This window comes from Serinus canaria, chromosome 19 (genome assembly GCF_022539315.1).
Source record: "Serinus canaria isolate serCan28SL12 chromosome 19, serCan2020, whole genome shotgun sequence".
NCBI lineage: Eukaryota > Metazoa > Chordata > Aves > Passeriformes > Fringillidae > Serinus > Serinus canaria.
The window spans coordinates 3,882,088-3,899,961 of NC_066332.1; the positions used below are offsets into that span (position 1 = coordinate 3,882,088).

At 44.5% G+C, this 17,874-nt stretch overlaps 1 protein-coding gene across 2 annotated transcripts in view; it reads left to right on the top strand.

Annotated features, from left to right (window-relative positions):
* The window catches only part of SSH2 (slingshot protein phosphatase 2), a 90,152-nt gene that overhangs the window by 18,068 nt on the left and 54,210 nt on the right, over window positions 1–17,874 (top strand). For both annotated transcript variants that reach the window (XM_050981708.1, XM_050981709.1), the window contains exon 2: window positions 9,772–9,815. In XM_050981708.1, the coding sequence (XP_050837665.1) occupies window positions 9,772–9,815 (44 nt within the window). The remainder of the gene's footprint in view (window positions 1–9,771; window positions 9,816–17,874) is intronic.

Here is a 17,874-nt window from a genome sequence, read left to right on the forward strand (position 1 = left end):
TTAGGGTGTTTTCTCTGAAGACTTGTGTACTGATGGGAAATTATTCACAATTGGTAATTCTTTAAGAAAAAAAACTGGTAAAGGACTGAGTGCTCAGATGAGATCTCAAACCTGGCATTGGGAATGTTTGTTGGTGGCTTGTTCCAACATAATGAGAACATCTGGTTTCCATAGACTTGTAACTCTTGTAGTTTCATGCACACCCCTTTTACACCTTCTACCCTTGCCTTTAAAGTGTTTCTGTTGTCCCATATATATTTTTTTTCCACTGATGCTGTTATGTATCCCCTGCAGGGAAAATCCTGCTAGATTACCGGATTGATAGAAAGATTTGGAGGCGCGGGGGAGATCAACAAAAACCTGTTACTAAGGAGACACGAGTTTTAGCATTGAGTCTCTAATGGCCAGTCTGCCGAAGGGGAAACAGATGGCACAAAGGAGGCTGGGATTATACAGACAAGTACCACAGGGCTGCAAATCTGATACATCCATTGAACTTCCTGGGGTCAGGCAAATCCAGCCTTGTGCCAAGACTAATGTGGTTCCTTTGCCTTTGGCACCGTGTTTGTGTCCTTCTGTTAAAGGCTGTTCTGGACAGTGGGCTTCTGCCTCAAACATTCCTGCCCCAGGGAACAGTGAGGTTTGGCACAGAGTGAGGGCAGGTGGCTGAATGGAAGTGTGTCCCTTTTGACAGGTCAAACTGTACCTGCTGCCAGTGGTTCTCCCTTCCTGAGAGGAGGAAATAACCAAACATGACCCTGCATTCTGCTTGAGTATATCTTTTCTCCTGATACTGATGCGCTTGTATAGAAAATTGACTTCTATCCTGGAAGAATGGGAGGATGGATGGTGGCCACAGTCGCTCCTGCCTTTTGACACAGCCTGGCCTTTATTACAATATAATGTTTCGCAGAGGCTTGAATTTCAAGAGTGATGCTCCCAGCTGTGTGCTGCTTGCTGGGCTCCTGCTTCCCCGGCTCCTGCCTGCTCCAGAGAGATGTAACACGGCACTGCTGGTCTGGACAGAGCAGTGGGTAAATAAGCAAAGGCAGAATTCATCCTGGCTGAGGAGAAACAGTGCTGGAGTCGCTTTTGCAAGAGGCTAATTAACATCTGGTTTTGTATTTAACTTTCAGGCTGGCTCTAGAGAGTGTTGCAGTAAACAGGACACAGATTCGTTAATAGTGGGAGAGTGCTAAATGACTACAGTGCTAGAATTAATAGCTTGACAGCATATCCACTTCTCCTCTTCTCTCCTCCCACAGCAATTTGGACTGATACCCAAATAAACAATAACAAATAGATTTTTGGAGGAGCTGGCTGGGAGAAATAACAAAAGTCAAGGGGCACTTGTTATGCAACATTGTTCTGCTAGTATTTGACTCATCCAGAAAACCCTGTTCTACTCCCTAGCTTCATTTTCCTTTTTCTTTTTTTTTTTCTTCAGCCTCTGTTGAGGAGGTGTTATATTTGCTGCCTTGCTTTTAGTCCTTCAGAAACTCCCTATACCCTTGAATCTCCAGTTGCTGTAGGCATGGAGTGCTGGAAGAGTGTAGGCAGGACCCTGCTGCAGAGAAATGGCGTGCGAGAGCCTATAAACCAGCTTGGGTCAGGCAAGAAAATTGCTCTGGCTTTAATTCCAACCATATGAGACTAATACCTGGGTGTATTTTGTCAAGAAGTGAGGGAATCTGAGTAGTTTATAAGCATTATGTCCCAGTTCTAGCAGCAGTAGTCCCCTGCCGGAAGTGGGGCAGCTGGGAGGCTGCTGTGCACCCCGGGGATGGCGGATGTGAACAAGGAGTACGCTCTGTACCTTATGATTCTCTCTGCAGTGTCTTGCCAGGGAATATCTTCAGGCGTTCCTTTCCCTCTGCTCTCCACAGACTCTGCTTTGTGTCCTGCATGCACAGAAAGCTGTCCCAGCAATTCCTTTTGAAGTTTTGCCTGAAACACTTGGGGGTTTTTCCTTACCCAAACAGAGGCTAGAGGTGAAGGGACTTTGCTGCCAATTCCTGTTCTGATCTAGAGTCTAAACTCCTGCTGTTAAAGCTCTACCAGCCACTTCTGTTCTAGATATGTCACTGCAATAGAGCAGAGCCTCCCCGGCTGTGCTCCTGCTTGAATCCAGGGTTATGCAATAGCAGCCTGCGAGTGCCAACGCAGATGCTGCTGCATCCAGACACGCTGTACAATGTAGTTGCTTGGATACCCCTTTTTTTTTCTTGTTATTTTTCTCACAAGTGCTAGGTAACAATTTGCAACTCATAATTACAATGTTGAACACAGATTCAGGTAAAGAATTAGAAATAATAATGATTTCCTCTCTGCTTTTTAAAGGTTGAGCATTGTGAAATTTGCAAAGATCGAGTGTTGATTTGTTGTCTTTTCAGAGTCTTTATTTCATCTTCATAAGTGTTAAATAACTTCCCCCTTTGAGAATATCTTTCATCCAGAAAATCATCTCCTAATTGTTGATGCAATATGCCAAGATCCCTGAGTGGCCTGGCTGCTGGTGCTTTTATTTTGGGTAGGTCACGAAGATTTCTGCGCTGCTCCTAATTCTCTGTGTTGTGTGTTCCTTACGTCAAGAGGAGATTTGACAGGGACTTGCAGGGATTGGATCTCAGAGGAGCTGAGTGGGTGAGAGTCTCCTGTAGCATTCTGGCAGGGAGAAGGATGCTTTTGTGTTACAGGCAGCCCCTGGGCTCTACGAGCTGGTGTGGGGTGAGGGTGCAGCTGAAACACGTCTCAGGGATGGCTGCTTCAATCCGTGACATTTGAGGCAAGCTGTCAAAATGAAAAAACTGTGCCTGGTTATGCTGCTGACCAGGAATTAGACTTTTAACAAGAGAGCTGTGCTGGCACAGCTTCATTTTATGGACATAGCTATGACATAAGTGGGAGTGGTATCCAAATAGCTCTATTCTTGTTCCATTATGGGAATAATATATTTCATGTATGTTGCAGGTGGATCAACATTGTTTTAGTGACCCTACTGTACATTCTGTAAGAGTCAAAGCTCTGGAGTTACAACTTGATCAGAGCCCTAGAATAACTCCCTGATTTTTAATTGAGATAACTCCTGCAGGGATACAAATGAGTGTGCACCAAGGTAAACTAGATGCTAACAGGAAGATGGCTGATTGCAAGACAAAGACCCTTCCCTTTGTGGTGTACCTCCCTTCCTTCCACCCTCCTCCTCCTAAAATAGCCTTTCAGCATGAGTGAAAACCAAATATTTTCCTCTCTTAAAAACACTTTTAAATGCTTGTTCTTGTCAATGGGAAAGTAATTTAACCCAGAAGCTGGTGTTGTGCATCTGCCATGTCTGATCTATGTCCCTATTCCATGTAATGCTTTCCTGCTGCCCATGGGTGGTAAAAGAGTATCAGCTGCAGTCCCAGGTCTCCAACTTCCCTGCATATGGCTCATTAGCCAGTTTGCTTTTCAGGCTCCTTCAATCTTCTTTAATTCTGCTGCCACGTTTATAATGCAGCAGTTGAGGAGAGTCTCTCTCTCTCTCTCTCTCTATCTCTATCTCTATCTCTCTATCTCTCTATCTCTCTATCTCTCTATCTCTATCTCTAATCTCTATCTATCTCTATCTATCTCTATCTCTATCCCCCTCCCTCTCTATCCCCCTCCCTCTCTCCCCCCCTCCAGCTGGAAACAGGCCCAGCTTCTGAGGTGAAGGTGTCAACCCTGTGGGTGACGAGGTGCATAGCCAGGGCTGCTCTGGAGGGCATTGGGAGGTTGAGTAAGGGCTGTGTTTTAACAGGCAGTGACTGGAGAGGGTCTGAGGTGTGAATGTCCATCGTGCTTAGTGGCAGAGGGACAATTGACTGCAGGTAAATGTGTCAGCCTGCATGAGTGGTTAATGAGTGGCTGCTCGTTGTGGTAACCTGTGGAGCTGGGATTTCATTTTAATCACAGACTGTTGGCTGTGTAGAAGCCCTGCCCTGAGATTCACCAGTGTACACATGCATATCTTTGACTTGGTCTTAGTCAAACTATACCCTTGACGTCAGCAACAGTGCCCAGTATGAAAACTGGAGTTCCAGTGCCTGTGTTTATACAGCCACTGAGTCTTCTCACACTTGGCCCATTACCATAAGCATTTGTTACTGTTCTAGGGAAAAAAATGCTCCTAGCTTTTAAGATTTCCAGTTGACAATGTCTCTAGCTTTGCCTAAAGGGAGATTAAGCAGGTACCTTTAGGGTTCTGGTAGACATTAAATCCATTAAAGCATCGTAATTACATTAAATACCTGTCTTTTCTGTCATACTTGCAGGGTGCCTTCTGAAAGTCAGGGGGAAGGTCTGTTCAGGGAGACAAAAGTTCTGCTGGGTTTTTTTCCTTAGTGTCTCTAAGTGGCTAGAGATGATGTGCTACTACATAGTTTTAGAGAAATTATATTAATACATGTTTGATGTAGGGATATTTAAAGTGAGTATCTGCAATGTATGGGGTTTTTTTCCTTCCCCTTAGGTGGGTCTCTGGTTAAGGCAAAAGCTGTTATACTCCTCATCTGGCAGGCTGATTTCACTGCAGAAATTCAGTTGACAGTAATCTGCTTTTTAATCTGTTCTTGTGGTGTAGTGTAGCAGGCTGTGTCACACTGTATTTCTCATCCTAACTCTTGTTGTACCAGTTGAAGGCTTGTAATTTTTGTCTTGAAGTGTCTGAGTTTTAGTTCTGCAGTTTTTAGTGAGTGCTAATCTAAACAAGGTTTGCATAAATCTCTTTGCTCCAGCGGGAAGATGAAAGCTTTGATAAGGAACTTGTTTTTTTCTCTCTCCCAAGCAGGAGCACAATGTCTTTGACCTAAATATACCAATTACTGACATAGCAAAGTAATACAGAAAACAATCTAGAAGGAATGCCAACCTCTGAATGAACACTTGGCTGCAGAAAGCTACTGCTTATGTGGAACCTCAAATCCAGAAGACATGTGAGGAAGAAAACAGCATTCATTCAAAACATTTCATGCAAATAGTGAAGGGTGAGAAAGCAATGGCTGGAGAAATCCTTCTTTATCCCTTATCCCCATGGCTCAGGAGAGGTAAAACCTCTATGCAAAACAGTGCAGTTCTCCCCTTTCTTGTTTGTGGCCTGGTTTGCTCAGCTTCTTGAAGAACTTTTATGTCAAATTTAAAGGCTTCCTGGTAGCAGCTTCTACTTTAAAATGTGTTTGATGGCAGATAGAAGTATTTCAAAAAGTAGCAGTCAGCTTCCTCTCAGGAGCATGCTAGGTGACTTTATTAATTAGTTTCATAATTTTTATTCATGATTAAGGTTAACCACCTCCAGAGACTGATGGAGTCTGAAGTGAACTGGTTTTCAGTTCAGCTTTGAGACCTATCCTCTATGAGTGAGTACTTGCACATTGCAACCACTCTGATGGTTTCCAAAATACACTGACTAAATTGGTTCACACAAACTGCCACAGATTTCTGGTTCTCCATGTTGCAGCTGTGGAATTTGCAGACTCTGGATGTCCATTTTTTTGGTGGCTAAGTGACCCTTTTTAGTACCAAACTGCTACTAGACATGGTCAGACTGCAAGTGGTACCTGGTATGGTTCTGCATCTCCCCTCAAACCCTAGTGAATTTGTGTGTAGTCTTGGGCTTCTTGCAAGGAAAAGGGAACCTTTTATCAACCCAGGTTTTGGAGTCAGCCCTTATTTCGTTTTCCCAGGCAGTGTTGTTGCTGGCACTTCAGCCATACTGCAAATGCAGCATGTGTGGGCTTTTTGCTCACACAGTTTATTTAAGAGATTGATACAACTCAGACTACTGCAGAAAAGTCCCTCTGCTACAGAAATATATAATAGATATTTGGCAGTGCGACTCAAACATTTATCTTGCTTTGTTCCAGCAGATGATTTGAGATTATTGATAGGACCAGCTCTGTGCATGGTCTGCTGTTGAACAGGAATCTATCAAATATTTCATCTTGGAAGGCATTGAACTTCAATTCTGTGTGATGTCCATGCACAGATCCTCATCCCTTGGACTTCATAAGTCTCCACTGAGTTGCTCCTCTGGGCATCTGGTGCCAGTTCCATGCAGATGTTGGGTACCCCAGGGCATGTCCACTGCCACCACGTGTCTGTGTCAGGAGTTGGGTCGAGCCCTAAGGAATCTGATTGTCCATGGATGCTCTTATCTCTGTGTGCCTTGTGTTGCATTAGAGGAGAGGCTGTGGCTGCAGCAGTGGCACCCTCTGCAAGACTTGACCAGACTGGGTTATCCATGTGTTGGGAAATAGTTGTGGGAGGGTGGCTTTTGTACTGACTTGCTTAGTATTTGCTGGCACACGAGGAGAGCTCCCGTATGGAGAAGCATGCAATGCTCTGTGTGGCTGCAGCCCAAACAAAGGGACACTGGGACACCGCTGGATGCTGTGAAAGGAGCATTTGCATGGTTTAACCACTGGGCTGTGCCTGGTTGCACAGCCTCTGGTTTGACTGAAGCTACTGCCTTCTTCCCAACAAATGCCATGTTCAGCTCAGAGACACTTCGTGTGTGTCTGAACACCTGGATGGGATGTAGGCAAGGAGCTGGGAGACTGCTCACTAAATTACAGTCTTTTGCTTTGTAGTTCCTCCTTTGAGACTGAGTCCAAAGCTGTCCACATGGTGGACGTTTGACCATGTTAAGTGAAAAGCCCCATCTGAATGTTGCTGTGGGTTTAGGGGGAATCTATATTAACTAATTTTCTGTAGTGTCTGAAGTGTTCACCTCACAGCTACAAGTAAGATGTTGACTTAAGGGGTGAAAACTCTCTAAATTGTTGGTGCTCTTTTGATATTTGCTGGCTGTGACCCTCACTCCTGATAAAAATACTTCCCAGGCATTGTCTATACAGTCAGGTATGTTGGCATAAAATCATACATAGCCAGCAGTTATTAAATGGGAATCCTTTTAAGCCTTGAAAGATGTTTTTTTAGGGTGTAGTCTGTGTGAAATGTTCCTTGGTTAATAGAAATGTAGTGATTATTAGGTGCATGACTTAGGCTAATAATCGTATCTTACAGTACAGGAACTTGCTGTGATGTTCCTGATGTTAAATTCAAGCAGACAGCTCCAGTCCCTGTACGTAAGAGTGAAGATTGAATCTTGTTTATCATTACATCAGTCTGCAAAAAGGAGATTTATAAGAGCAGAATTGTTTGCGTGACATGGAGTGACTCCCATTGTATGGAACAGAACAGCTCTCCAAAATTTCTCTCCTCTCCCTTGCCCTTTTGATGACAGATATTTGGCAGTGGATCAAAGCACAAACAGGATTAATGTTTTGCATATTCTGTCCTACATGGCCTGAAAGGAGCAGAGATGGAATTTTTCATCTTTCACTTTAAACTGCATTTAATATCGTGGCCTAGTTTAGAGCTATGCGACTCATTCCTTCCATTTCCCCTGAGGCCTCTGTTTCTGGTCAAGGAAAGCAGGGCATGACTCCCTCTGGAGCTCATCAGTGCTGCTCAGCTTCCTCCTCTGTGCAGCCTGGTGGAGGAGGCTGGTTTGAGGCTGGAGCAAGCCAGCATCAGGAATCTCCAAGGAGCATCTGTGGCAGCTGCCATTTCTTGGGTCTGTCGCTGCAGGCCCCGGGGAACCCGGAGCTGGGGCAGCATCCAAAGTTCTTGTCACCACCTGTGCAAAGGCAGCTGTAAAAGCTGGAGTACTGTCGCAGGTCACACCTCCAAATTGCTGCATTCACTTTCCAAGGATGCTGTCCGAGCATGTTCCTTCTCCAGGATGTCCTCAGAAAGGAATGTTTGAGCCGCGTCCTGGCTGATGGATTGTACTGGCAGCAATACTCCTTCGCCTTTGGAAACGGGCTGGAAATGGCGAGAAAGCGTGGAGGTGCTGGTGTAGGGGCCGTGTCGGTGCTGGAGCCGTGTCCCCTCGGAACCTGCTCCTCCCCGGAGCGGCACCTGAGCGGGCACATCGCTGTCCTGCCCTCCCCTCTAGCGGGAGGAGCCGCCACTGCAGCCTCCCCGGCTCCCGACGGGCACCCGGGGATGTTCTGTGCCTGCAGGATTTCATAGCGACCGCAGCACTGCGGGAGTGGCAGCAGCCACTTGGAGTGGAATATGTGAAACACGGGAGCACTGGCTGTGTCTTCCTTGACACCCTCTGTCCATGGATGCATTTGCAGAAGGATGGGGTGAAGGTGGTTCAGATACCTGAATCTGACTGCTCTGTAAATCCAGGACAAAACATGAGGTCCAGGGAAGGAGTAGGCTGCAGGCTGGTCAGAGTTGCTGATGAGGAGGTGGAGGTTACTGAAGGTCAGTTTTGTTCCAGACAGCATCCCAGGTACTGGCAGTGGGTCTCTTGCTCAAATCACACTTGTCTAGAGTTCTGTTTTTGTAGTCAGTTATATTCTGAGTGAATGTGCTCCTCACACAAACCTGCTTACATCTATGTCTGGTATCAAAGAGATGTAAGAGTTTCAGCAGAGACAGATGGTGATTAATTGGGCCATGTCTGGCCTCCTCCACACTGAGCTCCTTAGGGTTGAATTTTGAGGGGAAATAAGATAATGATCTACATATTTCAGGATCTTCTCCTGTCATTTGTGGGACTTTTGGCTATGGCACACCAGGCTTGCCAATTGCTGTGACAAGGATTTTTCTTGGCAGGTAGAAATGGCTGTTCATTATAATACTAAAAATGTTTGCATAGCTTGAGTTCCTGAGCAGTACAAACGAGATTTCAAGGGCTCTTTCAGTTGTTTTGCCTTACTGTGGAGTTTGAGGAACTTGTTCTCTAGTTAAATACACACTTTTTATTCAAAAACCCCATCGTGTCTTTAGCAATTCTACATGTAATGAAACATATTCCCCTCCCTTTTGACCTCTTTCTCTTGCTCCCCCCAAGTCAACTTCTTGTAAACCCACAGGGAGCTCAAATGGAACTTAATGTTCTGGCAGGATTGCCAAAGGAGAGCTGAAGGAGGGAAGCCCAGTTCATCAAGAACAAAATTATCTTTTTCCTTTCTCTGTCTGAACTCTGATTTTCATGGGATGCCCCTGCCCTGACAAAACCCTTGGTATGTTTTAAAATGCTTTTTCCCTGTGGACCTGCACACACATAGTAAGTTCTCACTGATACAACAGATCCTGTACCCTATCCCCAGTGCCTGGCAGGGTGTATATAAATGTACTGTGAAGCAGAATTAATTGCTGAGATCTCTCTGCTGAGATATTGCTTTGGGCTGTAGTAGGTAGGCCTAGTAAAATTCCACAGCACATTAGAGATTGTGCATGTTAATATCTCATCTAAAGCAGCGTAATGTGTCAAATTTCTCCTTTCTGGTCATATCTGTGCTCACTCAGTCTGATTTGTCAGGTTTATTACATGCTGGTTTTGTGGATTTTTGCACTTGACTGCTGACTGGACTATGAATTAATACGATCTCCATAAAGGTAATAAAAACTCAGAGATTTTTGCTCAGAAGTGAACTATGTGTTTGGCTCTTGGCCTGCCATATTTGGCAGGGGTCACTGGAAGTCCATGCAAAAGCATGCAAAATCCTGCAGGGGCAAAAATTCCTGTAACATGGAGTTTTTAAAAGGCTTTTGAGAGAACATGAAGTGACAGCTGAGCAGAAAGTGAGTTCCTCTCAAGTGACAGCTGCATCCAGGAGCAGGGAGAGTTCCCCTTGCCTTACACAATCAAACCAGTGAAATGCAAGCCTTTGCTTTCTGCATGTATTAAAAGATATTAATGTTTTTCTCCTTTCCTTATGTATGCAGGAGGCAGACAGCGGGGAAGAAGAATGCCGGTCCCAGCCCAGAAGGTAAGATTGTCACTCACAGGAGTCCTCGAGGATGCCTGGCTGTGTGGAATGTTCCACAGGGCTTTTGCTGTTCCTCTGGCATGTCCTGCAAACACACATCACTTTCTGCCTGTTGTTGATGTTGCACAACCGTCTTTAATGAGCCTTACTGAAAAATGGGTTCTAGTAAAGGGTTTGCTGCAGCAGGAAATGGGAAAAGTCAGGCTGGACACTAAAAAATAAATATGGGGAACAGTTGGCAAAGATGTCAGTGAATATATTCTCCAAACTGCTGTTTCTGTAGCTCCCTGCAGTGTCCTGTGTTGCTTTTCAGGATTTAGTCCACCATCAGAGTATTCTGAGAGGCATAACCAGACTAATAAACTCTTGCTCTCTGATTAAAAAGTCCCTGTTGCCATCTAGGGTGATCCTGATCCATACAGGCACCTGCTGCTTAAATAGCACATTCAGTGGATTTGTGGATATTTGCTGCTGATGCAGATAGTCAAATTTATGTTCCAAAATTAGGAGATACTGAGAATTTGCAGTGATTTTTTTGTTTAATTGGGATTGTTTTGCAGGGAGGTGTTCACCTCTTGTAAACGCTGATTTCAGTTGCCTCAGGAAGAACTATTTTTGGTAAATGTTATTTGCTAAAAAATAAACATTGAAACTCAGCTGATTGAATGGTGACAAGTAATGGTGATTTTTATAATGTAGGTGTAGTCTGCAGCTAAGACTTCTTGGGGTGCTGTAAGCTTTATCTCCTTTCCTCTAAGCCATCAAAAAAATTATTTCAGCTGAACCTAATAAAAGCAAAAATTGTATATATCAGGTGACTTCTCCAGTGGCAGGAACACTTTCTTGGCTTAAAATGTTGCAGCCAGATTTTGTGAAAGGCTTCAGATTCCCTCCAGAGGGAGTAAAGGGGAAGTGAAGGTGAAATGGTTCTCCCTTTATGAGCTCTCTGGCTGTTACGGTTCTTTGCTTAATGGTGTTTGTGTGAGTAGGTAGCAACAGAAGCCATAATATCTAGCATTTAAAATACTTGAACAAGATCTGGGCTTTGTGTTTTGGGGCCAACTTGAATAAATCTGCAAAAGAAAAAGCTGTCCTGGTTGCACATTCCCATGATTTCACTGTAGTTCTGTGGTTCTGTGGCTCAGGGAAGGTGACTGCCCTGTTTACTTCAGGCCCTAAATGATGATTTAAGAATTGCTGTTTCTTCATTTTACAGCTTTCATGAGTGAGAGGAAAGCTGGAAAGCACAATTCCCGAAGGCTCAAATTGAACTCAGCTAAACTCCAAGTTTTCATTTTACTCTTGGCCTTCCAGCAGTCACAAGATCAACTCATGACTTGATCTCAGTATACATAATGTATTGGAAGGGATGGGAGGTATTTAATTGTTGTGGGCACTTAGCAACCATTGTAGGTTAGGTCTGAAATAGCAATTTTTTAATATATTTGAAACAACTTCCTGGGGTAGGAAATGACAACCTGCTGTTGATGTGGTGATCTGAGCTCTGTGACTCCTGTTACTGGGGTCACAGAGCTAACTAAAACCAAACTCCTTCTGGGGAAAAACAAGGGGGTGGGTGTTAAATGTGTTTGATTACAGTAGGATAAAAATAATAGAGTCAAATGGGGTAAGTAGTGAACCTGGAGTCCTGCTGTGGAGGAGCAGCAGATGTCCATAAACAGTTCCTGAGTATATCTAATCCCCAGTTTTCACCAGAACATAGCAAGTAGCAGCTATTAAAAATCCAGGCAGTAAAAAGGCTACAGACTGAGTTTGGCTTAAAAGGAAAAGTGTGTTTCCAGCTGCAGTGTCACTCAGGTAGTGCTCTGAATGTCAGTAGCCTGACATTCCTCACTGCCTGCCTGGGCAGGGCCCACTTTTCCTGAGGCTTCATTCAGGTGACCTGGCTGCAGCTCCAGGCAGTGGTCAGTATTTGGAGTGGGATTTTTTTTGCTGTTTGTAAAATTCTTCTGCTGAGGAGACCTTCTGTCTCCTGCGGTCATGGAAAACGTGTTCATGTGCTACCTCAGCGTGTCAGGCATCAGGCATGTCCAAACTCATCCTGGTAACTGGACACTGAAGCCAGGAGTACTGCTGTGCTAGGACTAAATGTGTGTTTGCATAAATAAAATAACTTTTCAAGGGTTATTAAATAGGAGCCTGGTGCACAAAGGTGTTAATGCTTGCAAGGGAGTTGGTGAAGTCCTAAGCATAAGCACATGGACTTGTTTGGTGTCAGAAGATTTTTGCACTGCTCAGTCTTGACAATCATCGGGTAGAGCCTTTGTTTCCATTCCTGTGTCCCAGGTCTCTGCAGAGCCTGGGGATTGCTGTCTCAGAAGAAATGTTACACTGAGATCCAGCTCAACAGCACTGCTAATCCTGTGGTTAGCAAAATCTTGATAGCTTCTTGTGTTAGGTTTCTGCTGTTTATCTTTCCTCTCTGATGAGGTATGGGATATCTACTGAGGTGAGGGGAACATGCAAAGCCGGGCAGCAGGACAGCAGGAGGGACAGTGTTTGTTGAGCAGAGACTAGGAAGAGCAGCAGACTAAAATGCCCCCCAAAGAGGCAGAGAAATAAATTACACAGAAGCTTAAACTTGTAGGTGATCACAATGCTTAAACAAAATGATCTGTCTGTTTGCTGACCTGTGCTTTTTTAATCTAACACCGCAGAGGCCTGTGATTGCCTGGACTGGGTCTCACAGAGAAGGGACAAGTCTGTGAAAATGCTGTTTAAACATAAACCTGCTCTGCAGAGCATTCAAATGACCTGACAAGTCTGCACTTAACAGCACCATCATGGACTGAGGAGCTTTCTGCTTTGGGAATTAGCAAAATCTGCTTAAACTTTTGTCCAAAAGATGGAAAGAGCTATCAGAGTGCAGAAAGAGAGTTCCTGTGTGCTCTGCAGTAATCCTTGGAAGGTGCTTGAAATGGCATTTCCTGTCGAACTCTTTTGTGTTGATGCAAAGAGGAATGATTTGTTTTCCTACTGAGGAAAGTACTTGGGTATAGTGAACATAGATCTGACTTCTACAAATATTTCTATCCATTATTAAAAACCCCAGCAAGTTAATGCTGCCAATACCTGAAGCTGAACAAATAGGTGAAACCAGCTTGGCTTCTGCAATGTTTTTTCTCACACCCAAGCCCTGCTCTGTGTCCAGCTGCAGCAGTGACCATTCATGCAGTTTGTAGGTGAGATCCCCAAAGCCCTGACACACATCCAGGCTCTTGCTCTGGAGTCCCTGGTTGAGCCAGTCCCTGTCACTCTTGGCTAGTGGAACCAAGACAGTGCTGCATAAGCAGATGTCCTGAACAATCTGTTTATTACATTTATTACCTTCATAGCTATGTTCTGACATTTTTATTAGGCTGTCTGGAGGCTGTGGAGCTAAACTGGCCTGCACATCCCTCCTGTCCCCAGACATGCTGCTGCCACACTGAATACACTCTTAATGGAGCATCTGTGTTAATGAGCTCTTTGCAGCATCCCGAGGTTGTTAAAATTTACCTAAAACGCACGTGTATTGAGCTGTGAGTTGTGTTTACACCCGCTGAGGTATTGACATTCAGGTTTTGTGTGCTCTGTGCCAAGGTTGCAAGGATTCAGCATCTTTGTTTTGCTGACAAACGACATCTCTGGGCCCGGGGCAGCAGCAGTGCTGCAGCTGCATTGGATTTGCTGTCAGGATCTGCTGCTTGCTTTTTGGGTTTTATGTTTTAAATGGTGCCTCTATTTCCACACCATCATGATTTTACCACTTCTGTGTGCCTTGAAACTGCTCTGGTTACTGAAATGCAGCATTTGAGGCTGCTCAGTAACTGAGCATATAAAATTGGGTGAGCTGTATTGCCTAGTGAGGCTGCCAAGGACTTCAGAGGGATTCTTTGAACTTTTATGGCCTGGCAGTGGGTCAGACTGAAGTCCGTTTGCTCAGGTAAAGCTGAGGAGCCTGTTGTTCCCTTCAGGTGCCACAGAAAGTGGTTACATCCTGCTTGAAATCTGAAACTTGTTACCTGAAAATGTTCTCAGAAAGTGCTTGTCCTCCCCTCTTCAAGTGGAGGCTAGAGTGTGGTGTTAAAATTATAGTTTAAAAAGAAAAAAAAAAAAACCACACCTTCTGTAGCACAAGTATGGTTACCTTCTGGTTTATTTTTTTTTTTTTTAGTCAAAATAGTTCCTTCCAGGAGTGAACTGGGAAGGAAAGCAAATCAGATTATTGCCATGATAACAGTTGGATGTGCCAAGTTGCCTCAAGGTCTCAAGCTGTGAGTAAATACCTTTGTTTTAGGAGCAGAAGACCACAGTCTGATGCAGGAGCTGATGGTTTATAGCAATATAAAAGTTGCTTTTCAAAGAGTAAGTGGAATAGGTGCATGTGCTTTCTTCTACAGGTCAGCAGCTCAATAAACTGTAAACCGAGGTGTTTGATTTTTAAACTGAGACCTTTTGTACAATATGTGTTAGTCCCTGTGAGAAATGGGGGGTGATCGTGTGATACTGAATTGACTGCACTTCCAAAGGCTCATTCACACTCCACACTGAGCTGTGGGGATCTGCAGCATCCTGTGACTGCTGTGACTTTTGGAGGTGTGTGTCATCACCATTTGGTGCTCCTGTGGCAGGCTCCTGCCCCTCCTGGTTATCCTTAAAACCTCTCTGGTGTTACAAGAGACACTTCCAAAAGCCATGTACTGAGTTCTGGCAACTAAACCTTCCTTGTGCTGCCTTTGCTTGCTGCTGCAGCTGCCAAACAATTACTCTGTTGGTACTTGAACAGTAGCTGGATCTTTATTGGGTGTGCAAGACAGTTTGTTAATCCATCTTGAGTAAGATGGGGCTCTGTGTGTGCTCTACAGGAAAACGTGTGTTTATCCGAGCTGGAGATTACTAAGCTCTTGTAGTATGAACCTTATCTTCAGAATGTGTTTCCTGAATTCATCTTTCTGTCTTTCCTTTCAGTGACAGCTCAGCCTCTCTCTGGCATTTACTACAGCTGCCTGGCGAGAGTGTAATGCTGAGATAAAGAACAGTTCTGGTCATTTGCCAGCTCTGCTGACCACCAGAAAAAGTTCTGTGGGCCAGATTCATTACAGTGGCCATCATTTTTGAATACCAGTTCTTTTATCACCAAACTGTGAGCAAAGGTATTGAACTGGCAGTAAAATTTGGGTTTATTAGATTAGTAACAGGTACCTGCAGGGCTGGTTCACTGCAAGGTCTGTGTTTGTGGTTGCAACATGTTCAGTCCAGTCTGATGACATACCTGTGGATCACAATAATGTGTGAGATGATTTCAGGTGTGATCTTCAGGCTGAAGGATCAAGCAGAGTAATATCGTTGCACTGCCAAATTACCAGGTAAACACAGGGAGCTAGCTCAAAATCTGAATGCATATGAAAAGTGGTTTTGAATTTGTCATTCTAAGTGTGTGAACGGAGGAGAATGAGGAACAGGGCAAGGACAAGCTGGGAAGTAAAAGGAATGAAGGTGGGTCAGATCCTTCAGCTACCAAAAGGGTCCAGAGTCCAGAACAGCTGCTCCCACACACTTGTGCTCCTTCAGAGGGTCACAGAGGAGGGGCTGACCAGGAGTTGCCTTAATGATTCCCTACATGCTTCTGTCTCCTCCTGAGCATAAACCAGGTGCTCTAAGCTAAAGGATTTCTCTATTCCTTTAGAATAGAAACTGAAATTCTCTTTCCTGACGAGACACCTTCACAAGACTTTAAAGTTAAACATGAATCTTCAGAGTTTCCAGCTTTTTGTGGATTTCAGACGCTTAAATGTATTTTGGTAATCTGAGCCAGGGTTTCTGGACTCATTGCTGTTCAGCTCTTTGGTGTCTTTGCGAGAAAAACATTCCTTTATAAAATTGAGTGGATGGTTTGACAGTTGGGAGGATTTAGATCTTTCCGCAGGTCACTGAAATAATACATTACCTACACTGGTGTTGCTTGTTGAGAGCAGACATTGCTGCTTGTGTCCCTTTTCCTGCTCGGGTCCCTTCAGTCATCTTAGCTTCAGGCTCTGTAAAAAAGGTGTAATTGAGCATTGACCTCTCTGTGTCAGACCCTCAAAGATTTAATGATAAGTAAACTGTACAGTGATTGGATGTGGGCCTGGTGAGGGAAGGGTTTAATGAACTGATAATATTGCAAAATAGGTGTTGAATTCTCAACTAGGCAGCCTAATCATCGATCATGATGGGCAGCTGACCAAAGGGCTTTAAAAGCAGGGGTTTGTTCTTTCAGTGATGCTTATCTCCCTACCCCTGTACTTGGCTGATTTCTTTGCTCAAGAACTGGAAACAGAAATACTCTTTGACAGCTTAAATAACCAAATTTAGAATGTGGCTTCCTGTTCTGACTGGTTCTTCAGGATTAAAGTACAGTTTTGCGTGCTTTCCCTGTTCCTGCCTCCCCCTGCCTTTTTTTTTTTTTTCCTTTCAATTTTTGGTTTTTGTTTGGTTTGGTTTTGTTTTAACTAGATATGGGCTCCTTTATAATTACTTGGTTAAGTTTCCCTGGCTGTGTGTAATCCAGCTGGTGTATGTAAGCCCTGCCTTGGTGGGTGGTATGTCTGTTATCACTGGGAAAGTTTTGTGTCTGTGCTGTACTCTATCTGCCCTGCGTGCATTGGCTTGTTTATGATGGCTGCTACTGAAATCGTTCATGCTTTCCTGATAAATTGGACTGCAGAATGCAGAAGGTTTTGTCTCCCATGCCAGAACCATCCAGAAGGCCTCTGACAGATCAGCTTCTCCTCCGAGGTGTGGAGGCAGCAGTAGATGAGTGCTGCTCTCAGCCAGTCAGTTTCTACCTATTTACAGGTTTGCTGCACTAATTTAAAGCTCTTCCCAAATAAATCATCAATTTGGACCCTTAATCCACTCACACTCATCTGTCGACTCTGTTCAGTGCTTAAAGCCACATATCCTCTCAATAAAAGGATGACTTCCCACCAAAAATGCAGGGTCATCAGGTCCTTTGACCCTCAAAGAGCTCAGTGTGACAGGAGATTTTTCAAGGCTACCCCTTAGGACTCTTTTCCCACCAGGGCTGATGCAGACACAGCTGCCTTTGTGGACAAAGACTGAGCTAGTTGCCGGTGAGAACAAAAAAGGACTTGGCCCCACCTCTGCACACGGAAATGAACTTGCTACCTCTGCTCCCCGGCGGTGCCTGTGCAAGACTCCCCTGCTCGGCTGTGGGCAGGGACGTGTTGTTTTCAAAACTCGGTGGCTTTTCGTAAATATCACCGGAAACAGCTGTTGAACGGTACAGAATAAACTTTCCACATGTGCAGTAAAGGTGGCTGAGCAGACACGGCCGTGGCACATAGCTCGGCAGGGAGAGGATGTGCTGGGGGTGAGGGGGAGGTTTGTTTGTCACAGCAGTTTCACGAGTTTTTTTTCATAATCCCCTGAAAACATGGGACTGGGTTCTGCATTGTCTTTTCTGTGATACTGATAATAATGAGGGCAAATTTCTTATGTGGCAGCCTCCCACTGTCCCCTTTACCTTGAACATGACCAGTGTTACAGCTGTAGTACTTTCCATGTTTGTAGGAACAGAACATTCCTTGCTTTTGCAGAGTACCTGGACTTCAGTCCAAATGGGCTTAATAATACCCAACCCTTGACACTCACTGGAGTTAGAAAGACTATGACAGTATATTGTGCTCATTAGGGTTCTTCAAAAAGAGAGAAACTGAAGGGACCAGAGAAAGTCTCACTGGTAGGTGTACTATAAAATGAAAAGAGGTCATCAGGTGCCCCTTAGTGTAGACTAAAAATTGAAGATGCCTAATAAGACAATCATGCTGCAGATTTAATCATGTTAACACGTGAGCAGACACTCAGCAAGCCCCTGTGGGATAGGAGTGGGTGGAACACGATGACACCCACACCTTTGTGTGGTCTGACAAGAAGCAGCAATTCAGCCTGAAGCTGTTGATCTTGGATGGAAACAGAAGCTTGATGAATGCCCTGTTTGCATGTGGACTATGTGTACTGACACGACTGGGTGTCCAGCTCTGAGCATGCCTCC